Here is a 25797-nt window from a genome sequence, read left to right as displayed (position 1 = left end):
GTAAAGCTCATTCCTCTGTTAGGAAATAAGGTAGGTTTGACTTTTAACATTTGTTTTCATTGTGTACTTGAGGCCATGATGCTACCAGTGTCTCAGTCCTTTAATGTGGAAGGAGGAGGGGGTGGATCCCTAGATAGTGTTGGGACTTTAGTATGGACTGTGTGATCGAGTCGTTTTGATGTATGCCTATCGGGGAAAGTGTTGGAGGTAAATTGTATTGTAAAGCATGTGCTGAGGTGTTGACTAGTGAAACCTTTGATGCAGAATAGGGTAAAATTATGTAAAACCACCTGTCACAGGCAAGGTCAGGTGGAGGATTTGTGGCCACACAAGGAACAATGAAAGCATGATGCGTTGGACATGGAATGGCCATCATGGGGCCAGCAGACTAAACGATGGTGCAAAGTAAACTCTGGAGCCCTGGATGAGGGCAGAACCATTTTTTTTCCTCCTGAAAGGCCGCCCCATGGGGGCAGCATGACCCGGAGGGCAGCACCACCTATTGGGAGTGAGTGGCCAAAGGTGTGACCAGCTATGTGTTCGGAGCATAGTCCCAGAGTTAATGGCTGTGGCTGCACATGTGCACAACATTGGACCTTAGATTTTGTGAGAAAATCATCTCTTGCACTCTTGGGTGGCTCGGCTTCAAAGGTCCATTGGCGTGATGTGGACACCATTTTTTTTAAGCCCCTCTCTTTTGGTTCCTCGGCTGTTTTGCGAATATCCAAAGTTGTTGACGAATTGTATACACCTGAAAAGGGAAAAAAAAAACTATAAAATAAACGAGGAGAGCGACATTAAAAATACACTGCCCCATGCCAAATAAATAAGTAGTAAATCCTCCAGTGCGTAACACTGCCGGCATGCCTTCGGTGCCCAGCGATGCCACCATGCAGCCCATGGACGGGTCATTCCACCTCAAATCACCCAGAAATAAAAAAAAAATTGTAATCCGACCCTCTCAGATTTGTCTAATTTTTTGCATGTATGTTACTTATGAGTCTATGTTCACATACAAAATTTTAGCTAAATCGGACTTGGGGTTGACGAGATATGACCTTGAGAACTTTTGACCTTTTCGACTAATGTCGCGTTTCCACCAAAATTCAAATCCTCATATCTCAGCAACCCCTTGCCCTATCTCGATTATGTTGGTGTTGTTGGAAAGGTAATTGTCCATAGAATGCAAATCCAGCATCGGTTTGTCGATTTAGTTAAGTTAGGGGTTGATGATTTTTTGACCTCGACCTTGAAGACCTCGTGACCTTGACCTGGCCTTGTAGCGGGGCAACTTAGCATAACAATTGTGCATTTTGTGAGGAAAGCACCAAATTTGGCACACGAGTAGCCTATCATATTATGAACAGATTTGGATATTGGGCCATCTCAAAATTTTTGATGACAGTGGAAAATGGCTGCCACAGCCATCAGCGGCCGAATTTGATGGCCCAATATCCAATTCTGTTCATAATATGATAGGCTACTAGTGTGCCAAATTTGGTGCTTTCCTCACAAAATGCACAATTGTTATGCTATATTTAGCTAAGTTGCTCCACTATTATAATGTATTAAATCTAAAGATTTCGTAAGTATATTGATGACTTCGTCGTGTGCGCGTGCGCGTGCGTTTTTGTTTGCACGATAACTCAAGAACGGAAGAAGCTACCAATGTCAAAATGCACCACGTGATTCAGGAGGGTGATGGCTAGCGCTGCTTAGATTTTGGTCAAAATCGGTCAAAGGTCAAGTTCACAGTGAGGTCAAACATAATTCCGTAAATTCATGTGGAGAAATGGAGTATTTTTGCTTCGGTCGACGTTACGAGTTTGTTTTAACTTCGATTTTAATTTTGTCTTCGGTTTTTGCGATCGCTTTGGACGCTTAAAACTCGGTTGTCAAAATTCTGGTAAAAATTGGATGTTTTGGAGACGTTTTAACATTGTATAAAAAAATATTTCACTCGCCGCGTCACGGTTCGTCATGTGGTTTCGCGCGTTCGAGCAGACGCATCGTTGAGTAACGTAAATATTTTGCGTGTGCGCGCTGAAGGTGTTTTCAATGAAGATGGTGTTTAAAAGTCATTTTTTTATCCCAATAAAGGTTATCGTCGCATGCCTGACTCGCTAAGCCGTCGGATTATGCAAAGATTGTTGGTGGGTGGCCGAATATTACGGTTTTGTGACTTTTATAAAATATGATACAATTGCGTTGAGTAATGGAGATTTTTGCTTCGGTCGACGTTACGAGTTTGTTTTAACTCTGATCGCAATTCTGTTTTCACTTTTGGTAGCGGTTAAGTATGCTTTATACTCTGTTGTCGAAATTCTGGTAAAATCGGATGTTTATGAGATTTATGTCGGGTGTCGTATCTGAGGCTTAACTGAAGATTATGCTAATGAGGGGGATTGTAACGCACGGCAATACGCGCTCGTTTTAAAGTCAATTTCAATCCTGTCTTCAATTTTAGTAACTGTTAAGTATGCTTAACACTCGGTTGTCGAAATTCTGGTAAAATCGGATGTTTTATGAGAGGTTTGGTACAGAATCATCGTAGAAACTTGTGGTTTGCGTCGCTACCTTCTCTCGAGACAGCTTTTATTAGACAAGGTCAGAGGTCAAGTTGAAGATTTCTAAGTACCAGTCTCTGACTGCTTGTTTTTTTTTTTGTTTTTTTTTTATTTTTCTCCTCTTGCATTGCTTTACTGTGATCACTGATAGAATCAACTAAAGTTTTTCAACAAGAAAAGATGAGTGTGGATTGTAAGCCATAAAATACAGAAACTTTGGAGATGTAGAGGTCTGGGTAACAAAGCTCAGTTTGGGGTATTTTGGAACACCGGAGTCTTGCTGTATAGAGCAGGGACTTCTTTTGATGCAACGCTTTATGCAAATGCTTAGAACTGTTGAAAAAACAAAATGCTGGACATCAGGACATCATACGAGTGGCTGAAAGGAAAGAGGCAGGTATGTCCCAATCGTGCGCCTGCTGCGATAAACATGCATCACTATATTGGACCTTCATTCTGCGATGCATTTCACTGGGATTCACACCCTCACTCCCCAAGAAACGGACAACAGAACATTGCTCCTCCCTAGGGCATGCTTCTAAGGGGGTGCATCTTGGAACTGCTCAACTGACGTGCACTCGATGTGGCCAGATCTTAAAACGGGCAAAACATGACTTTTATCCATCGATATAACACGTCGTCTACAATTACACACATTACATTCTCGAATTTATATCGCCATTTCAGGTTGCTTATTGATTGATTGATATCTACACAACCAGTGGGCATCAAACTGAGGTGCAAACTATACAACCCGTGCCCAGCAAATTATCTCCATCGAGCACACAACCCAGTGGGTGCACTGTCGATTTTGTTACCACCAGCTTAGTTTGCCTTCTCGGTGGAGAATGAAAGTTCTTGCGATTGCCTTGCCCACATCATTTTCACACTATCAAGGTCGTCTTGAATCGGACATTTGGAAGCACAATGGGATGAACTGGTGAAGGACAGAAAGGACTGACTCGCAGCTCTTGAGTCAGTCATTTTTCACATGACTTGTATGGTAGTAATTGAAGGCTCTGCTGATTGTGTTGGGAAGATATATATATATATATATATATATATATATATATATATATATATATATATATATATATATATATATATATATAGTTACGGATTCGCGCCCGCCGGCGTGCTGACGGCCACGTAACTCGAATCGCGGCACGTCGCCCACCGGACGGACAATCCAGTCGTGACCCTCTCGGACTAACGCCGGGAACCAGTCACGGGTGGACCTTTCGGTCTCACCGCGATCGAGCCAATCAGCCCCCGCGTGGGATAGGGTTGCTCGCCAAATTCGACCTACCTAAGTACCCACACGGAGGGTAGACCGGGCGATCACACCTCGCCGCAGGTCGACTTCGGACACGGGCCACTTAAGCGACCCGTTCCGTACTATCGGGATAACCGAGCGGTGTTATCGTCGGCCTCGACGGTTCGATTAATTATCGAGCGTATTCAGCCCACTACCAACCCTTTACGTGAAGCAAGATGAGGATTCAATGAAAAATGACGAAGCGAAGCGGGAAACAGTTCAACACAAAGCACATTTATTCGCGATGAACGGAAAGCACACATATTCAATTCCACCAAAAGCACATAGAAAAGGAAAAGAAACACAATGCAATTTTACACAAAAAGCAAATGCGACAATGCAGATCTAATACCGATTACGCGAGCACACGGCAACACTTATGCAATTTTACTTCACAGACGGCGCCGACAACACATACCCAAAACCAAGGAAAAGAACACCCTCAAAGATGAGGCGGGCCTGAGGCCGAGACCGGGTCGGGCCTACCCGTCTGGTGATGAGACGCGGAGCGGCGATGGTGCCTCGCGGACAGTGTCTGGTAGGGGGTGGGAAAAGGGGCCCCCTTGGTCGCACTATCTCAGCGCGGGGGGAAACAGGAGGGGGTTGCTGATGCTCGGGGTATAGAGGATTCCTACTCTGCCTCGAGTCCCGCGACGAGCGTCTCCACCTCGGCCAGGTCGCGCCGTCAGCCTCCCTGGGGTGCAGCTCCCTGCACGACGCGAGCACCCCCTCGTCTGCCCTCGCCGCCTCTCCACAGCTCCGTCCCCTCCGCTCCGACTCCAACGCACACGACGACGACCAGCTCCTTCTTGCTCCTTCTTCCCAACTCCACCGCCCGCGAAGTCTTAACTCTTTTGTCCCCTTGACTGACGAACGCGGTCGCTTATATCAGCCCCGTGGCTTCGCTCTCTCATCTTTGACCCCCTCCCTTCGACCTTTCACCTCGCTCCCCATTGGCCCGAGAAAAAGTGGGCGTGAATGCTTTTTGATCCATAAATTTGCATATATCGATCGCCCTCCAACGCCCTGGAGGCGTGGCCAAATCGCCCCTCGCTCACCGATTGGACGGAACAAAAGTGGGCGTGTCGTTTTTGATCCGTTTTTGAAGTGGAAAATCCGTGGTTTTGTACACGCTGTTCGGCGCGCGCCCTGCACGAGTCCAACACCGGTACCCACAAGCGGCGCAAGAACGGTGGCGATGCGACGGTTGCGAGGTGTGACGTGAAGCGGCGCCGCGGTGGGTGGTTGATGTTGTGGTGGGTGGTGGTAACAATGGCGGTTGGTCCAAAATAAAGATAGTAAAAGAAAAACGGCTATCCTGAAGAGTCGCAGCACGCATGAATAACATTTATTCCCTCTAGACAACGGGTTTGGGCCTAACTACACATATACTTACCGAGATATCTCACCTAAGGGACCTGAATGGTGGTTTGCGAATTTGGTAACCACAACACTACCCCCTCCCCTTTTTACAGACTCGTCCCGAGTCGTCAAATTTTCGTGTGCCATCATGTGTAGTTTTCCCCTAGTACATTTTACCTACGGATCCCTGAGTGCGACATTCATGGTATTCGTGTCCCCAAAATAAATAACCTGAGGGCTGCGTAACTACCTAAACAAACTCACTCACACGGACGACTTAAATAAAATTGCCGGCGCTAGGACATACATGCCGGGGGCGCACTCATATGTACAGTACATCTTAACCTTAACTTACAAATTTTACACTAAACCATGGCCCAGGATCATTGAACTCTGCAAAAAGAAAGCAGTTAGCAGTTAGCAGGGAGCCAGGCTGCTCGCATGCAGTCTCTGGCTCAAAACAATGCAGGTGACAGGGAACGTGGCTGGCTGCTCACTCGCAGTCCAAGGCCTTCCTTTTTGAACTGAACGCAGTGAACCACAACGGTGCATGGGCTGCACAAACGCAGTCTCCGTGCCAGCTCAAGTGGCACACGCAATGAACACAACGAATGGATGGATGGATGAATGGATGGACGCAAACACGTTGCACGGGCCGCCACTGCAGGCCCGTGTTGTAGCTGCCAACGGGGCAGTTCTCGCAGCTTGCAAACTGTTGCCTTGACCCTGGCGCACATGGCAATGAACAGGGGGGGGGGGGCAAAGCAAAAATTGAACGGGGCTGGTGAACAGGGGCAGTGGGCATGGCATGGCAAACACAGCCCGCAGAAGAAGACCGCTGCAGGCAAACACAGCCGGCAGACGAACTGGCCGGCACAGGCCTTGAAGGAACACAGCCAGCAGATGACGTGGCCGGCACAGGCCTTGAAGTAACCAGCCAGCCGGCAGATGAAGTGGGCCGGCACAGGCCTTGCAGCAAAACAACAGCTTGCGATGACGTGGGCCAGCCTTTGCCTTGCAGCAACGCAGCCAGCAGATGAAGCTGGCCAGTCTTTGCCGTTCAGTGGAGGTTGGTGGAGGGAGTGCGGTGGTGCTGGCCACTTGGAAGGCGGGCTCGGACCTACCTACCTGTCTCCCTCCCACCTATCGCCTTTGCCTGTCACTGTACATACCCACTCCCTTAATTTGTCAAACCCCAATTTAGCCCCAACTTATTTTTTTGTTTTTATTTTTACTACCCCACTATAAATCGTCCCCTAACCCCCTTTATCGTCCTTGTTCGGCTAACCTATCCTGTCACCTAGCCTACTCCCAACCCCTACGTTCCCTTCCCGGAGGGGAATAAGGGAGAGCTAACGTCCTGTGTCGAGGCCCAACTCAAGCCTCAGGATGGCCTCCCCAGAGTTCGGCGATCTATAACCAAAGTGGGTCCAGCGGCCCACAACGACAGCGAGGGGATGGATGGTGCGGAGGGGTACATCTCCTAATCTACCCTAACCATTTAACTGTTAAACTACCCCGGGGCTTTCAACAAGCGCCTCTCGCTTAAACTATTGGTTCTAACAACCCATATTCCCGTCGCCTGTGTTGGTGTCCTCACAATTTCGGGCCTCGCCCCCCAATTTTCTCTCCGTGCCCTCACACGGTCTCCTGGCTGGGACATGTGGCTCCCTTTGGCAGGCACGACCCTCTGCCGATTCTCCCGCTATGGCACCCCCGGGCACTACACTGCCTCCGAGCCTACCAGCTCCCTAACACCGGGGAGTGCCCCCCATGGCACCTCCCCTGAAACGCACACGTGGCAGGCCGGCCTCCCGGGCCCCTTTCCGAGGGTCACCCGTGCCCACAACACTGCCCACGCGGCTAATGGTGCCCCGGGCCCCCGCACCAAGCAGGCGCACCCGTGCCCACTACTCTATCCCGGCCCCCCATGGGCCCATGGCCTACCGCGGCCGACTAGCCTGGTGCCCGGGGTACCCACTCAGCGATACTCACCTTTCGCAGCCACGCTCCCAAGCCCGTCAACAGGGCTCCTGCACCCCTCCAAACGGGTTTCGAGCCTACATTCACACCAACAACAAAACAACCTCCATTTTTCAATTTGGCTAACTCACTCTACACTGACCCCCGGGGTCCCTTGGGCGGGAGTCACTCCTCCCCCCAATCACTCATCGCACCATGCATTCCCCATTCACTCCATACACACAGACCCGCTGGCCTCACTCACTCAACATGTACTCACCTCACAACTCTCCAACTCTTCAACACACACACCGCTGAACTCTGCTATCCTCCTAACTACCTCCCCTAACTAACTCGTGCTCCCACGTCGTCCCTTATACTACAGCACGTTCCTTTTAACACTACGTAGCTAAGCTACGTCCCCTCTACACATCCACAAGTCTGTCACTGTCTTCTAAATCATAAAATCATTTTATTTCCCATTTTCCCATCCTAAATCTGGCTACAATCCCTCTAACTAATCCATTCCACGGACTGCATGAGGACTTACCCCTGCCCCATGAAGTCTGTCTAACTAAGCTAACCCTTCCCCCTAACTAGTTTCCATCCTGTGCCCAGGTCAAGGGGGTCTTCCACCCCTTGCCCAGGAATCCTGTGCACCCGAAAGTGAGGCTTGTTTTTTTTTTTTTTTTTTTTTTTTTTTTACATGCGCAGCACCAGCGCGGCAACTCAGAGCTCGCGCACTTTGCACCTGCCCGTGACGTCATGCAGCTGCACGTGTTCCTCGTCCCTCCTTGGACGGTACCATCCGGCAGAGATACCCCTCCTGCCGGATTCCAACCCCACGTGCAGCCATGGCGTCACCGTGCGCATAAAAAAAACACAAGCCCCACGTCTCGAGGGGTTCCCCACGCGAACACATGTGCTTTGCCCGTTGGAGCTTAACACACACGATCGCGTGGAGAACCCGTCCGGTCCAAATCCGAAATCCTGCCTAAACTTTGTCCGTCCGCGGGATCGGCAAATCCACCGCGTGCGTTTCCGGACCGGGACTTCACTCTCGCAAGCGAGCACGTGGTGGTCTCGTGCGTTGCACAGCACGAACCTCGTGCTCACTGCTGGGTGAACCCGGCACGGTCCCCGAAACAACTACAGCCGCTACCCGGCTTTCGTTCCTCTGTCGCCGTCGTCGCCTCCATTCCACCCACACACACACCTGCGTGTTACGACGCTCACAGTCCACACCATCAAACTCACCCCGGGAGACGCGGCTGCGTGCTCCCGCATGCCAACCGACATCTCCCTCACATACCGCTCTCTCACACACACTGTCTCCCTTGCACTCGGCCGTTCACTCACGCGTGCCTCACTACTCACACAAACCATACTACTCACACACGCGGGGGCACTCAACCGCTGTGCCTCATCCACACACCGTGCCTCACTCATACTGGCCGTTTCACTCACACACACGGCCTCACTCACACGGTGCCTCATCCACACACGGCGTGCTGGGAAGCACGTACCCTGGCACCATCACCACCACACCACTCACACACGGGGTCGCTTCCACACACGGGGACGCACTCACACCCTGCACCACACACACAGGGACAACCACACTGGGGATTCGTGTCCCCACAAGGGTCTCCGGGGCCTCTATACCCCCCAAGCTCTCCGTGCACCCGTCCACAGCACTCCTCCCCTCAACCTCGCAAAGCACGACCGAACTCACCTGGTCGTGACTCGCCTCAAGGGGGCATACTCCCTCCCCTCATTCCTGGAGGAGGCCATCCAGGTGCTCGCACTGGGTCCCTACACGCTCCGCGAGCTCAACCTCACTATCCTCCACTACCTCCGTGTGTGTGTGTGCGTCACTTACCCCGTCTTCATCGTGTTGTCTCTCCTCTATTTTTTCTGTCTCCCGTGTCTCTATACATTTATAAGTTTCTGTCGTCGTCACCTCGTGTCTCGTCTCACACGTTTTGGTCTCCCCATTTAATTTTTCCCTTCTGGTCACCGTCGATTCTTCTGTCACGACCCTCGCCCAACACGCCCCCCGAATTATTTTTTTACCCGCCTCCACCGCGGGCCTGTCAGCCATTGCACCCCCTTCCAGCTCGTTTGCTTCCACACGTGGAGTCGCCATTCCTCTCTCCCTGGTCACGGCCTTCATGCCCGCCTGCAGGCATCGGCCCATGTTCTGCGTCTCACCCCGCAGCTTTGTCGTTTCTTCCTTCATTTGCTGTGTACTCGCATCGATCTTTTCGTTCATGCTTTTCATTTTGTTTATAATTTCATTTGCATCCATTTTCGCTGTCATTTCCGCCAGCATGGTGCATAGCTGGGCTATGTCGGATGCACTCAGCTGAGCCGTTTCGGCAAGGGTTGGGGAAGGGTTTTGGTGGAGAGGGGGGGGAGGTGTCATACACCGCGGCCGCTGCCGTACCCATTTCGGGCTCTGGGTTCAGTTGGACGAGTTCATGTTCCTGCACGGGCATTCCATCCTGGACCATGGATTCTACATTACTACACATATACATTTCTAATACCCCCGGCTCCCGCTCGCATTGAGACGCCATCTTGCTTCTCTTCATGGGTTAATTTGAATCGCTCGTAATTTGGAGGGAATCGGGGGTCGCTTCTCTCACCCCTGGACTGATTCCCGTGAATTTAGCTGGAGACAGGAGAGCCCGTTTTCCTGTTCTCCGATACCAGTGCCGCGAGGAGGGTGATGGATTTGTATCGCACGACCTGACACCAGTGTTACGGATTCGCGCCCGCCGGCGTGCTGACGGCCACGTAACTCGAATCGCGGCACGTCGCCCACCGGATGGACAATCCAGTCGTGACCCTCTCGGACTAACGCCGGGAACCAGTCACGGGTGGACCTTTCGGTCTCACCGCGATCGAGCCAATCAGCCCCCGCGTGGGATAGGGTTGCTCGCCAAATTCGACCTACCTAAGTACCCACACGGAGGGTAGACCGGGCGATCGCACCTCGCCGCAGGTCGACTTCGGACACGGGCCACTTAAGCGACCCGTTCCGTACTATCGGGATAACCGAGCGGTGTTATCGTCGGCCTCGACGGTTCGATTAATTATCGGGCGTATTCAGCCCACTACCAACCCTTTACGTGAAGCAAGATGAGGATTCAATGAAAGAAATGACGAAGCGAAGCGGGAAACAGTTCAACACAAAGCACATTTATTCGCGATGAACAGAAAGCACACATATTCAATTCCACCAAAAGCACATAGAAAAGGAAAAGAAACACAATGCAATTTTACACAAAAAGCAAATGCGACAATGCAGATCTAATACCGATTACGCGAGCACACGGCAACACTTATGCAATTTTACTTCACAGACGGCGCCGACAACACATACCCAAAACCAAGGAAAAGAACACCCTCAAAGATGAGGCGGGCCTGAGGCCGAGACCGGGTCGGGCCTACCCGTCTGGTGATGAGACGCGGAGCGGCGATGGTGCCTCAACTCCGCGGGCCTCGCGGACAGTGTCTGGTAGGGGGTGGGAAAAGGGGCCCCCTTGGTCGCACTATCTCAGCGCGGGGGGAAACAGGAGGGGGTTGCTGATGCTCGAATAGAGGATTCCTACTCTGCCTCGAGTCCCGCGACGAGCGTCTCCACCTCGGCCAGGTCGCGCCGTCGGCCTCCCTGGGGTGCAGCTCCCTGCACGATGCGAGCACCCCCTCGTCTGCCCTCGCCGCCTCTCCACAGCTCCGTCCCCTCCGCTCCGACTCCAACGCACACGACGACGACCAGCTCCTTCTTGCTCCTTCTTCCCAACTCCACCGCCCGCGAAGTCTTTACTCTTTTGTCCCCTTGACTGACGAACGCGGTCGCTTATATCAGCCCCGTGGCTTCGCTCTCTCATCTTTGACCCCCTCCCTACGACCTTTCACCTCGCTCGCCATTGGCCCGAGAAAAAGTGGGCGTAATGCTTTTTGATCCATAAATTTGCATATATTGATCGCCCTCCAACGCCCTGGAGGTGGGGCCAAATCGCCCCTCGCTCACCGATTGGACGGAACAAAAGTGGGCGTGTGTCGTTTTTGAAGTGGAAAATCCGTGGTTTTGTACACGCTGTTCGGCGCGCGCCCTGCACGAGTCCAACACCGGTACCCACAAGCGGCGCAAGAACGGTGGCGATGCGACGGTTGCGAGGTGTGACGTGAAGCGGCGCCGCGGTGGGTGGTTGATGTTGTGGTGGGTGGTGGTAACAATGGCGGTTGGTCCAAAATAAAGATAGTAAAAGAAAAACGGCTATCCTGAAGAGTCTCAGCACGCATGAATAACATTTATTCCCTCTAGACAACGGGTTTGGGCCTAACTACACATATACTTACCGAGATATCTCACCTAAGGGACCTGAATGGTGGTTTGCGAATTTGGTAACCACAACAAAATATATATATATATATATATATATATATATATATATATATATATATATATATATATATATATATATATATATATATATATGTAGCATAGAATCCATGTGTATGAAAGCCTGATGTGCATTTGTCAAAGCTGAGCGACAGCCGCACACCACACACCACACTTATTGTCGATACAGGAAGCCAGACATGCGTTACTCTGTGCAATTTGGTGAGGCTGTGAGAAGGGACGGAGGAAGTGAGCTTTCAGAATTTACTGCAACGCCACTGCGAGGATGTGAGCTGGGTCTTTCCCAGGATACTCCCTCTTATGCTCAGAGATGTGATTAATGACAGAAGGAGGGGGTGTGTGGGAAATGAGCTGAATTTGTTGGTACTGCATGGAGGTGTGGTATGTTTGTGGGGAGGAAGTCTTTATTCTTTCTGGTGTTCCTTGATATTGAGTTTTTTTTTTTTGTTTTTTAATCCCCTGAAGTTGTACTCTTGTGTGCAATCCTTCTCTTTGCCTTTTCTTGTGCTATTGCATTTGACTGTGCACACACCCTTCACTCATTTTCTGCCACTATCCTTGAAAATTTAGAATAGTTTCCTTGTTTTGCATGAAGTTGAATGTGACATTTTACACTGTCTTTATTAAAATTTCTCCTTCTAGAAGCACTTGCCCAAAGATCAAAAGTGGCATGAATTGCAGGTAAGCTTTCTGGCCAATTTGGCATTTCTAAGTTGCATTACTATGACATTTGACTGGCTTTTCCACTTGTGTCGATTTACTTGATGAGCTGTATGGGCACAGGGATTGATAAGATTTTGGTTTCAAGTGCTTCATGAGCACTGCTGTCAAAGTTTACTGAATTGTACAATTTGATGCTTGCAAAGGTGTGGTTGGTGGGTTGTTTATTTTCAAAAGGTGCTTTTGTGGACGTCCGTATTTGTTGCAGTGAAAAACTAAGCTATTTGCCTTTGGTCTTGTTGAAGATTTGCCTTTTCCTGCAGGTAAGCATTGCTTCAACACAACAGGAAGTTGTATCCCAACAGTCATTGCATCAACCTCAGAGCCAGACTTCGATGTCAGACGTGAGATGTTTAACTCGACAGGACTCTGCTCATCAGAAATTGCAAAACCTGATAAAGCAGATACAAGGCACCTACAGCTTCTTGCAGGTTTCTACTACTTTCCTTCACTATACTTGAAATGCCAGTGCTGGTTGAAGTGAAGTGGGGTGGGGGGGGGGGTGGGTTGCAAAATTAATGTCCTATTTGCATTGGGTGGGTTCTGCATAATTGAGTACACATGAGCTGCAAGTCCCCATCCATGTTGGTTGTGTTGCTATTGTTTTATTCGCTATTCAATAGTTCGAAGTCATTGCATGGCTTTATGCTGTGGTCAACTATTATGTGATTGCTACATCTGACAAAGCATTCAAATGAGCTTTTACCAAGGGGTGATGTAATTGGTGGCTGCAAAGATCGTTTGTAAGAAGAAAACATTTGTCGTATTGATGCTCTTAGGTTTTGAGAAAATGTATGATATTTCGGAGTGGGTCGGAATATTGTAACGTGTGATTCTGCAAGTCTTTGTGGCTTTGTTAATATTATGCATTGTGTAGGACTCTGTGCTTGATGAAGAGGGACCCACCAAAGAAAAATCGCCTTCCTTCTCTGCCCCAAGAAGCACAAATGGTAATTGTCAGGTTGCAATTTTACAAACTGTACTTTAACTTTTGCCTTCAAGTCAATTGCCCATCTCTGTACGATCACATTTGGATTCTAATTATGAATTGTTTGTTCCTTCCCATTCCAAGTGTCTTCTGTGCCTTGACATATTTTGCTTACAACTGTTGACATTTTAATTTGTGATTCTATCCTGTCTACTGCTTTTTGGGTGGGTACCCTGTGGTCCCATTTTATCGTAGACGCGACTTAAATGTTTTTTAACCCTTTGACAGAAGACAAATTGTCACACCGTGTGCATGTTTATTAGCATTGTTATTTCCATCACCAAAGGTCTATGAAGGTTGTTTTCACGTCCGTCTGTCTGTGAGCAGGATATCTCGTTGTTATGGATTCTGATGAAACTGTGGACAGGTTGGTTGTGTGACCAGGACAAATTTCGATTTTGGTGAAGATCTGAATCTGGATTTGGGTCCATGTATTTTATATATATCTATATATATATTTTTTTTTTTAAGTGATTATTCACCATTGAGAGATGGGGGAAAAAAAAAGTTGCAGTGCTGGCCGACCCAAACTGTGGTGATGGGCGGTTGACACCGCCAGCCCCCAGATGGCTGAGCTGTTACTTATTAATCTGAGGCAGACACGTTGATCCTTGAAGATTGAGCACATGTGATAAAGGGCATGGGGTGCAATGACGACAGGGCAGAGGAGCACAGCCCGGGGGTTTATACTCGTACACCACTCCAAATACACGGATTCAGATTCTTAAAAGGAACATATTTACTGAAAATAAATGAGTATTTACAAAGGAAAATTCAAAAGGTAATGATAAAGAACTAAATAAATCCTAAAGTTGAGGTGCCTCTCCACACGAACTTAAATGCAGACAAAAAAGGAAAACAAAATATCGAGAAAACCCTTCCTTTCATCTATTCTTGTACTTGGCTTAGAACCTAGATTCTGGGACCTGAAATCTATGTGCATACGCGTGCAAAATGGTGCTTCTCTTGTAGCAGGACAAACGTGCCAGGCAATCTGCGAGCGGCACTCCACACCAAAGCTCAGACCCAATGCAACGGCTTAGTGCGCTTGTAGTCCTCACTAACCCAACCAAGAGCCAAAGTCCGGTGTCTTGCTTCACCACGAGAGCCAAATCGCCTCAACACGAATACAAGGGTCGTGTCATCGTCCTTGGCGTATGATCACCCTCTGCTCTCACCTCTCCAACCCCCTTCCTCTGATCACGGCTCTTCCAAAATGCACAAGCCAACCTTCCTCTTCGATTACGGCTCTCTAAAAATGTGCCAACCTGACCTTCCTCCCAATCACACCATATCCTCTGCTTCCAGAGTATGGCCTGCTCGCACGAAACCTGGGAAGACGGGGCTTTTGCCTGCTTGGCTATCTTCTGAGGTCATGCCCATCAACCATCCCTTGGGAGCGTGACTTCACCTGTTGTCACCCTTTGAATATGGGGCTTTCTGCCTGCTCGGCACATTTGCTTTAGGGATGTGGTCCCCACCTTTATTGGGGATCTTGAAATATAAAAAGAGGGAAAAATCACGGGGGTGATTACATACTGGGAAAGCTTATTCTTAAACCCTCGCTCATTAACACGACACCACCCCCTCATGTGGTGACACGTAATACTTAAGCTCACAGGTTCCCTATTTAATGGCATCGAGATACCTCCTACATACCCACGGACCAAGCAACACAATGCTATATTCCCAAATTAAATTCTTCCATCTACCCCCCACAACCGTAACAATAACAATATTTTGAAAAGTTGTGGACGTGTTATGACAAAACCTGCTTGATTTGGTTGTGACGAGAACACGCAACTTCGAGTTTGGTTCAGGTCTGGATCCAGATCCAGCCTATCGGTAAAATACAAAATGTAAACTGTTCAGCCCGGTGGAGGTATGCGCTCTTCCAAGTGCCGTTTTAGTTAACCTCCGCCATCGAAGATCGGAGGTTACTGTTTTCACCCCTTTCTGTTTGTTTGTGAACAGTATTACGGAAAAACTCCTCGACGGATTTCGACGAAACTTGGTGGGGGATTAGGTATGGTCCAAGGATCATGCCATTAGATTTTAGACTTGGTCCGAAGTCCAATATGGCCGCTATGGCGGCCATTTTGAAAAAAAATTGAATTTTTTTTTTTTTGCATTTCTACATGTTTTAAGTGATTTCCAACCCCCCCCCCCAAAAAAAATTGTTAGAGAAAAAATTTTTTGCAACTTTTTTTTTCAACAAAATTTCGATTTTTATTATTTTTTTTTTTTTTGCATTTCCACATGTTATAAGTGATTTCCAACAAAAAACATGCCAAAATTATAATTGCAGCTGATTTTGGAACTTCAGGTGGTTATAACCACGTTAAATCAATTTCTGTCTCAAGGAATCTAGTTATGACGAATTAATTGAGTATGTAAAAGGGAAAGTTGCAAACTATAACTCTGTGAGCACTGTTGACGTCAAATTGAATGAATAGGATATCAGGTTCACTTGAGTGACCTAGCAGTATTGGCGGCGGAGGTTTTGCACTCGACCGAGTGCTCCCCCTCTAGTTTTTAATAGTTTAATTAAATTGATGAAAACAATTTTTAATGTAATGGCCAAAAGTTATTTTCAACCACACGGTACTCGTCTGTTGAAGGAAAATATTGGCATACACATGATGTATAGTTTGCAGTTCATGCTGAATCGTATTTGCTCTCCACCAAGCTTGTGTTTGAGACCATTAAATCCGAATAATTTCTGTTTGCTGGACAGTTGCAGCATTTTAAAATTTAAATGTTTGGAATGTTTTTCAAAGCAAGTGTTTTTATTCCAATGTTTGCATGTATGCTGATGTCCATTATTGCACTGACGTGCACTTCCTTGCAGGAATGCAAAATGTACGGAGGACAACTTTGCAGCCTGTGCCGGTACAGTATTTGTGCCCCCTATGAAACATCAATTCTATGTCGATTTGTCAAAACCAAATGATCTTTCCACTTTTATAACATCAGGTCGCCTGTCTATATGGGGTGCTGATATTGATAACACCTCTGATTATACAAAAGGGCTTTACGTCAATCGGGCTTGTCTGATTTGTTTTTTGAGACGTGGCACAGTATTGATCAATCATGGATTGTACAGAAGCCTTGGAGGTATGCCCAATTTAAATGAGTTGTGGTTTTTGGCTTCTCCCTTTTACATTGTGGTTGAAAGCTTTCTTATGAATAATTTGTCATTGAAACTTTGTTGTTACCCTTGTCTAAGGAGAGGGAATTGCGTTTGTCCGCACAATTTTCGTGTTTCTCTTCAATCGCTTGTCGGATTGAGATGAATTTTTCACCATTGGTGCGACTAATCATGTAGAATGTTTTAATGATGATAATGATGCCATACGTCACATGGTGTGGCAGCCATGTTGGAAAAATGGAAAAGCTTTGGACCTCTATCTCTGAAACCGCACAAAGGAAAAAATTTAAACTTCGCACACGACAAGTACTCATCGGGAATGTGATTTTTTATAATTTTTTTAATCTTTTTTTTTTTTTGATGTCATTGGTGCCATTGTTGTGACGTCATTGCAAATGTAGGACGCTACATCTGATCAGTAAACATTTGAGGGTCATTTCGGGATAAAATGGTCCACAGAAAAAAAAAATTGTCATCGGTCACGTGATTTGGCAGCCATATTGTTAAAAAAAATAATAATTTTTTAAAAACCTCCCAAAAAATCCCTTAAATGCTTGAAGTGCCTGAACAGATCGAGGCGAAACTTTACATGTATGACCGTCTATCCATGAGGAACAAAAGGTTCACACACATATAGTCATAGGTCACATGGTTTGGCAGCCATATTGGATTTACCTTAAAACCTAAAAAAAAAATCTTCTCCAGAATGGCTGAACAGATCAAGGGGAAACTTCACACAAATGTTCCTCCAGCCTTGGGTGTACAAGTTTAAGGAATAATCGATTGGTCACATGGTTTGACAGCCATATTGGATTGAAGAAAAATATTAAATGTTCTCTGGAACTGCTTAATCGATCGATGTGAAATGTTACATTTATGATCTGGTGGTGATGGGAATACATGTTTTAAATTTCAACTTGATCGGATGCATGGTCTGGCAACCAGAATTATTTGATTTATTTGATATGAACTCTTTATTTGTTTATTTATTTTTTTATTTTAAATGATGCTCACTTGGCTGTGTGTGGATGGGTTTGAGGGTAGAGTAGCAGCTATTTGGTCTTCCATTTGATTTGAATTGAGTTTTAATCCCATTCTAAATTCAATTGAATGATTAACAAGTGGTGCCAGGCACAACAAATCCCACCCATTTAAGCCATAAAGTTATTTTTGGGATCAAATTTAAATTTGATACATCCTTAACCTGAATGTTGATTTTCAGGAATAGAATAATGAATATTTTAGTCTTAGTTTGAAGTCAATTGAACCATTTTGACAAAGTTATAAACAAAAAAGTTGTTGACCTTTGACCTAATTGGACCCAAAAGTTAATGGGGTCGTCCAAGGTTCATTACCCACCTGTGGATACAATTTGACAGTGTTTGAGGTGGCCGTTTTCCCGTAAAGTTGTATTTTCATAACCATGTTTTAGTTTCAATGGAAAATTTGTACTTTTGACTGATGGCCATGACCCCCAAAACTCCGGACCCTACCGATCTTCACAAATATGCATTTTTCATTATAGGAATGGGTAGGATTATAAGTGACAAATAGAATAAGGTTCACTATACGCTTAGTTTGAAGTAAATCAGATCATTTTTGACGAAGTTATGAGCGAAAAACGATTTTGAGCTTTTCGTGACCTTGACCTTTTATCCAATTGGACCCAAAAGTTAATGGGGTCGTCCAAGGTTCATTGCCCACCTGTGGATTAAATTTGATAGTGTTTGCTTAAACCGTTTTGCCGTAAAGTGACAGACAGACAGACAGACAGACAGACAAACAGACAAACAAACCGGACGATTACAATATCCCGCTCCCTCCCTCCGGGAGGGGGCGGGATAATAATAATAAAAACTCGTGGGTTCGGGTCATGTATCCGATCAAATTGGGGTTGCATCAAAGTAGGATGTCTTGCTACCAGGTCATCACTGCCAGCAATTATAAAGTGGCAGTTCTAATTCTCAGTAATTACCTAATGCAGTAATACAAAATAAGTCATGGTGAGGGTCTGCAATCTCTGCTCTTTTTCTCGTTTTGTTTTGTGACTACCTTTGTTCCAAATTGGTGATTGCTGACCTAATTATGTTTGTGCGTGTTCATGTGTAATTGCATTTTCCATACGCTCGTTACCTTTCTTTGTCGCGCTTGTCCTTTTGTGTGAGGTGGCCTGAAAGTTGTGTTGCCCCTCCCCTGTAAAGCATTTGTTGTTGAACTCTTATTGTGCAGTACTTACAATAATTAGTCATTGTATCTGCATGCACTCCATCATTCTCCTGATTCAGTGTTGCTGCGTACGATGACGGGAAGGGAGAGGTGTGAAATTTGTGAAAGAACAGAACACATTCTCCTTCGCTTTTTTTTTTTGCTTTTTTTTTTTTTTTTTTTCATCCCCATGCTTAAAATTTAAGGTTTTCGTTTCAAATCTTTCTTTGAAAAATTAAAACTATGCAGATGGCTCAATGAAGTACTGCTCTGGTATGAGCTAGTGCCGTAGTATCACATCTGTCTCTCCTGGATTCTGTGTAATCTGAAGTGCTCAACATTGTTTGAATCTCTTGCAATGAGGCCGAAGCACAGGGTCTGTTGCTCTCACATTGCAGACAAGTTGGTAGTCTATTTACCTTCCTCCCCAACCGACTATTCTCCAACATTGCTGCCTCTGCTCTGTTTTCTTACCCCCCCCCAACTTTTTCCAGACCCCCCCCCCCATCAATAAATCCGATTTTCCAGTAAATCCCTCCTGGTTAAACTTCGGAAATGCGGGCTGACTGCACCTCGAGTCTTCTATTTCTCACATCTCCTGTCTGGAACCAATGGCTAAAGGCTGTTCTGTCTCACTCTAGCCTCTGGGGATTCAAGCAAGCAGTGCACCACTTCCTTTTGGCGTCCGCAAGTTTGACCTGCGGTCTTTATTACCCCAATTAATCTTCATTAACCCAATCAGTTTCCTCCATTCCTCCCTTATTTTCTGTTTGTTCATTCCCTTGATGTTTATCCCACTACCATTTCTACCTTCTTCCTTTGTATGCAGTACAAGGTTGCAGGTAGCATCATTGGCTGAGGGGGGCAGCTGTGCCACTGATGCGCAATGCCCCTATTACTCGTCCACTGGTACTCATTTTGCCGACCTCCGAAGGATGACAGGCTGAGTCAGCCCCACCTGGTGTTAATTTAATGGCCGACAGCAGCTCGAATGCAGGACCTTAAGATCCCAAGCCAGCCACCCGAACCACAAAGCCAACACCAGGCTTGGTTCTAACTTGCTCTTCCAGGAACTTCTCCTGAAAAAAAAGGACATTCTGTATTTGATGAAAGCTTTATGCAAACTTTTTCTCATGCCACGCTTAACTGTAGAACATTGTGTGTGGCAGGAAGAATGTCAGGACACGTCTTCTTCGTCATCGTCAACGTTATCTTCAAGTCCAACACTACAGCTTTCTGTTTCTGCAGTTGAACTTTATGGTAAAGCATCTCCCAAGTTGGTGGATGTATCGGAAATGTCCGCCACTGCTACTGCTACCGCTTGCCATTCTTCACAGACTGTGAGTGAAACGTCTCTTGTGTTCTTATGAGAATTAAGATATTTTGAAGTTCACAAAGAATGTTGTAAAATTATATTCCTGGAATATTGCTCTTTGTTGAATACTTTCATATTTGTTGTATTTCCTTGAACCTTTTGTCATTCCTAATATTTTTTTTTGTATGCAACATCGAGGCTCATCTAAGAGGTAGCATACTGAACGTATAATAAAGGGAGCAGGAGACGGGTGGGAGAGGTAAGCACAATAACAGTGGGGAACAGACGAGGTCTGTGTAAGGGAGAGGGATGGGGTGGGGTACACAGGGTAAGCAATATGGGTTGACACTCCAGGGACTTTCAGGAAGGAAAGCAGGGAATTTGAAGGTGGTGGGTTTGGGGTGGATTAATCGACTAGACCAGAGTTTCTCAACCTTTTTACCCTTGTGGAACCCTTGAAATAGTTTTCATGTCTCAGGGAACCCCTGCATAAAAATTATTATATACCATTATTAATATCTTGCTCTTTTAGATTTTTATCGTAGTTCACGTGGTAAATATATATATATTTTTCCGATACATCATTTTTGAAAGTGTTTGTCAACCCCGAGTCCGTTTGAAAATTTAAAAAACGCACCTCATGTAACTTGATAAACAAAACTTAAACAAATAAAGGTAAACAGAAGAACTAACCTTGAGAGAGAGACTTCGCACGAGGAAGCACAGAGAAGATAGGTGGACACCGTGCATGTGTCCCATACTTGAGTCAGTCACTCAATGATACACACATCCACCGCCTACAGGACGTCCACGAACCAGTGAGGGCGGTTTCACACTGGCACCATATAGACATCGTTAAATACATTCCCTATGGTTATAATTGTAAATAATATGAGGTTGAAGCCTCTATAATAATAACCAAGGAGTTTCCAACAATATGCTGTACGTGTATAGTAAAATTACGAATATTAAATCATACAAAAAAGACTCAAAAATACATTAGCCTATTTATTACTGTTTCTCGCAGAACCCTAGGGTTCCGGGGAACCCCGGTTGAGAAACACTGGACTAGACAGATAATCAGGAATTCGAACCCCCATAGGCATTTTTAGGTAAAAGTTGGTAACTTGACTTTTTAACCTAATTGATATGTGCTGAATCCAAAAAAATGTTACCAGGCTGAAATTTATGTTTGTGCAAAAAATGAAAAACATAATGTCCGCTGTTTTGTTCGGGTAACATTTTGGATTTCTTTTATATCTCAAGTCATACCATTTTTTTTCTTACCATGTAAGGGAGCACAATGTAGTTTTGAAGTAGTTCAGAATACATAGTGGTCATCTACTACCTGACCATCTATATTTAATCACTTGATCTTTAAAAAAAATCTGAAAGAATATTCAATGTTCTGGTAACTTTCCAATTATACAGTGTTGATGTTGACTTTTTTTTCATTCTATTTCTTTTACCTACACATGATATTTTATTTCATGTTTCAGAACAAAGATGGACCCACTGATTAACTTGAAGAGACCATCCCGTGTGTCACACAACCTGTGTATTGTCTGTCAAAAAGACAATAAGGATGAGCTTAGGGATTCCAGTGATCAAGGTTTGAAACACAGAGAACTAGTCACCTCCACCAGGAGAAAACTTAGAGACTACAAATACCACGATGCAATCGATCGAATAGAGAATGCTTTCACATCAGGATTTACAAGTTCACTAGTATGGCACAGAAACTGTTATGCACAATATACCGACAAGGGCAAAATCGAGAGACTGCAGAATGAGTTCCAAAGACAAGGATGCTCAACAGAAGCAAGTACTTCTGCGGATACTGGTAAACGTTCCATGCCAGGTCGCAAATCTGTCACGCCGATGGACTGGAATCGGTATCTGTTCTGTCAAACGTCTTCACAGAAACAGAGGATCATTTCTGTAATGACGTTTAAGAAGAGCCAGGAGATTCTGCAGGCTGCAGGATTTGATCGAAACCTGTCTGTTCGTCTTGCAGGCGTGAGCGATCTCATAGCGGCTGAAGGCAAATATCACTTGGCTTGTTACAGTGGTTTCTCAGTCAGTAGCTAAAGCTAAAAAAGGCAGCAAAGACATTGATATTTCCATGGCATGGCTGTGCAATGAGTTGCAACATTTCGCTGACAAAGGATGTGTTTTAGAACTATCTACAGTTTGGGATCATTACTGCATATTAGCTGATGTCACCATCCCCCAATCATATGTAAGTCGTCGATCTTCCTTCAAGGAAAGTCTTATTGCCCGTACAGGAGATGTGTTCGACTTCATCGTTTTGCCAGATCGAACAGTGACAAATGACGGATGTCTACTTTTCCCTTCCAAGTACAAGCATGTACCTTTATCAGAAATGCCTGTTGCGGAATCGGATGATGACTTGTTGAAAATACCTGTATTCAAACCCGAGAGTGATATTTTCATGTCATTGGTGCATGTGGCATTGGAACTCCATGGAGATATCTTGGTGCACCCAGGACATACAGGTTTTGATATCGGTGACGAGAAGGATGCAGATTGTGTTCCTGACTCACTGTATATGTTCCTGAGACTGCTGTATGAAGGTCCTTCGGCACTGGACAGCGAACCAGACAGCACCGATGTTATTCCAGTAAGAATCAAGGTGCTCGGTGTTGGTCAAGATACGGTGTTCGGTGTCAGTGGCGGAAAGAAGTGGACACCAAAACATATTGGACTCGGCAGCACGCTGCATCAGGCAACTAAATCAAAGAAACTTCTTCAACTTTTCCACAGTGCTGGACACACCAATAGTTATGAATCAGTTTTGAAGTTAGACACATCTCTTGCCGAAAGTACACTCTTAAGTACACTCAGACTGGTGCTGTCATTCCGCCTAACTTGCTGAGAGATAGGTTTGTACATTTCACAGCAGATAATATTGATATAAACGATGCAACACTGGATGGGAAGAAAACCTTTCATGTGACGCAAGCTGCAGCATGGCAGAGAGGGCCGGCTCCTGACTTGCTGTTAAGCAATCTCAAGCCATCCAATTAAACCAAGCTTGATGTCCCCACAGCTATGGATGAGTTGATTCCTGTCAGCATCATTGAAGGACATGCAGATGTTACATTCCAAGAAGCTGTACAGAAAGATTGGTAAACTGTCACCGAGGGTAAAAGTGATGCCGCTATCAGAGCACGAGCAACTGATATGATCTTTGTCATTGAAAGGCAGGACAAAGCTACCAAACCTGGTTGGAGCGTGTTCAATCAAGCCAACAACTCTGATGTTCATGAAGTGACCACCACAGGTTACATGCCAATAATACAAGCACCTGCCCATGAACTGGACACACTCAATACTGTTCAGAGATTTATTCATGTATCTTCATCACTTGGACAGAAACATGTTGTGTTGACCGTAGACCAGGCACTGTATTGTAAACTGATGGAATTAAAATGGGCGACTCCACAATACAAGTACATCCTTGTCCCATGATCGGGAGGGTTGCATACCTCGAACTTTCTAAAAGTTATAGGACAACATATGCAGGCTTCCGGTTTGTCAGAGGTCTGGGTTGAGAGTGGCATTCTGGGTCCTGTATCAACAGAAAAGGTTCTGGAAGGCAAGTCTTACACCAAGGGGATGCGTGCACACAAACTCTCATTTCAAGATATGTGGCAGATCCTCCTCCCACAATTACTTGATCACCTTAAGGAATCTGACAGAGATCTGGGGAATGAAATAAGGACCAAGCATGGCGAAGCACTCTTCACTCTTTTGGCAACAGGCAGATTTTGTGACGCAATGGCTGAATTCATCCCTCGTAGAGCCACAGACAGTGAATTTCACATACTGGTGGAACGATATAGAGATGGTAGTTGTACTGCTGATGTACACTCGTGCTCGACGTGATGGCCTTTGGAATCTTCATCTGTACTCCTTCCAGTGTATGCTTCCATTCTTCATGTGCTATGACCACACAAATTATGCACGGTGGGGTCCCGTCTATCTTGCTGAAATGCATAAACTCCCGGGTGAGGTGTTGGAGGAATTTCAGCAAAGAAACTTTGTCATGAAAGGTTCAGCTCAGAAGTTTAATCAGGTGAGCCCCGACATGAGCCAAGAGTGGATGAATGCTGTTGGTAAAAAGGGTGGTGGCATTGTGGGAATAACCAAAACCTCATGTGCTCTGAGTTGTTGGGTGTTGTCGTACAACTTGAGGGCCCACATTGCTATGAATACCAGGAGTATGTTCAACCTTGGCTTTGACGATCAACTCATCCACAGTGAATCTACCAACTCCAGAAACCAACGTGACAATGCTGATGAGGCTGCAGTTCTGGCAGTGTTACAGAGATTCCATCTCTTTTCTCTTGACTCATCACCAACAGTTCTCCAAAGCTTAGCAAACGAGGACCTGGCTACAGATGATATCCAACAATCTCTGCTCAACACGAAATCACATGGCACTGATCTTCTCTTATCTTTCGTTGAAAAGAGACTTGTTAGGACGAGGAACGTTCCAGGACCTAAATTGCGAGACACACTGCCAAAAAACAAACCCTTGACATTTGCCAAGTTGTATGAGATTGACAAGGCTTCAAGGGACAAAACAAAGACACTTAAGGTGGACAGAAATATCCTTCAGCGTTTGGTAACAGCGTACGAGGCAAGGAGAAATGTGAATCTTCCCAACATCTTGCAACATGAACTCATGCCCGTGCCTTTATCTTTGGCTCAACTGGATGGATCTCTGATGTCAGGAGAAAAAGCTGTCCTACAGAAGATATTGATTACTGGTGTATTATGTCCAGCAACCTTGGAACAGGAAGGACACTCTTGTCTAATCATTGATGGCAACGCTCTCATTCATGCCATTGGAAAGCCACATGGAGTTAGTACCTTTGGAGAACTATCAGACGTGTTTGTTGAGGCCGTGTTTCAAACTGGACGACACTACTCCAGAACCGACATAGTTTTCTACAGATACTTTCATTCATCCATCAAAACAGGTACTGGAGAGAGACTGTCCAAAGATACAAGACCAGTTCGTAGGATCATTGAAGGGAGAGAGGTTCCACTGCTGAACAGCTGGTCGAGCTTCATAGCTCTACCAGCCAACAAGACCAATTTGATAATATTTCTATCCACTCAGTTGTAAGAGCAAATGCCTTCTGACAAGACCATTGTTGTTGCCGGTGGTTTCACAAGAGATGATTATGTTCAGAGCACGAGCCTGGAAATGGATGTTGATCTCAAGGCCTGCCACGAAGAGGCCGACACCAGAATGATTGTTCATGCAATAGTGTCAAGCCGATTGTATCGTGGTGTCAGCCCGTGATACTGATGTCCTCGTTCTGTTGCTGGCTCATTATGAGAAGATTAACTGTCATTCTCTGTAGATGAAATCTGGCACCGCAAGAAAGCAACAATTCATCCCCGTACACACGATTCACCAAAACTTGAGCAAAGGTATGGTGGATGCACTCATCCCCTTCCATGCACTAACCGGATGTGATTGTACGTCATTCTTCGCAGGACATAGCAAGAAATCAGGATGGAGAATATTTGAAAACTGGCACGGGCTTCTGAATGGTATGAATCATCCTACACTTACATTGGAAGGAGAGAAGACCGCGGTGAATTTCGTGTGCAGAATATATGGATTATCAGATGTAGAGAGTACCAACAGTGCCAGAGTCATTCTGTTCAAGAAGGGTCGTCCAGCTGAAGCTCTCCCACCGACAAACTATGCCCTGCACTACCACATACTA

General features: G+C 45.9%; 1 protein-coding gene across 6 annotated transcripts in view; it reads left to right on the top strand.

The window, feature by feature from the left end:
• Positions 1-25797, top strand: part of CAPRIN2 (caprin family member 2) — a 108502-nt gene that overhangs the window by 66465 nt on the left and 16240 nt on the right. For 4 of the 6 annotated variants that reach the window (XM_085871042.1, XM_085871041.1, XM_085871043.1 and 1 more), the window contains 5 exons: positions 12287-12325; positions 12628-12795; positions 13242-13314; positions 16204-16244; positions 19878-20048. In XM_085871042.1, the coding sequence (XP_085727168.1) occupies positions 12287-12325; positions 12628-12795; positions 13242-13314; positions 16204-16244; positions 19878-20048 (492 nt within the window). The remainder of the gene's footprint in view (positions 1-12286; positions 12326-12627; positions 12796-13241; positions 13315-16203; positions 16245-19877; positions 20049-25797) is intronic. The other 2 variants (XM_085871045.1, XM_085871046.1) reach the window with 1 other exon arrangement.

Source organism: Eptatretus burgeri, chromosome 2, assembly GCF_056783735.1.
Source record: "Eptatretus burgeri isolate ZD-2024b chromosome 2, Ebu_testis_v1, whole genome shotgun sequence".
Classification (NCBI taxonomy): domain Eukaryota; kingdom Metazoa; phylum Chordata; class Myxini; order Myxiniformes; family Myxinidae; genus Eptatretus; species Eptatretus burgeri.
The sequence above is the reverse complement of the archived record's forward strand: the minus strand, read 5'-3'. Positions and strand labels throughout refer to the sequence as shown.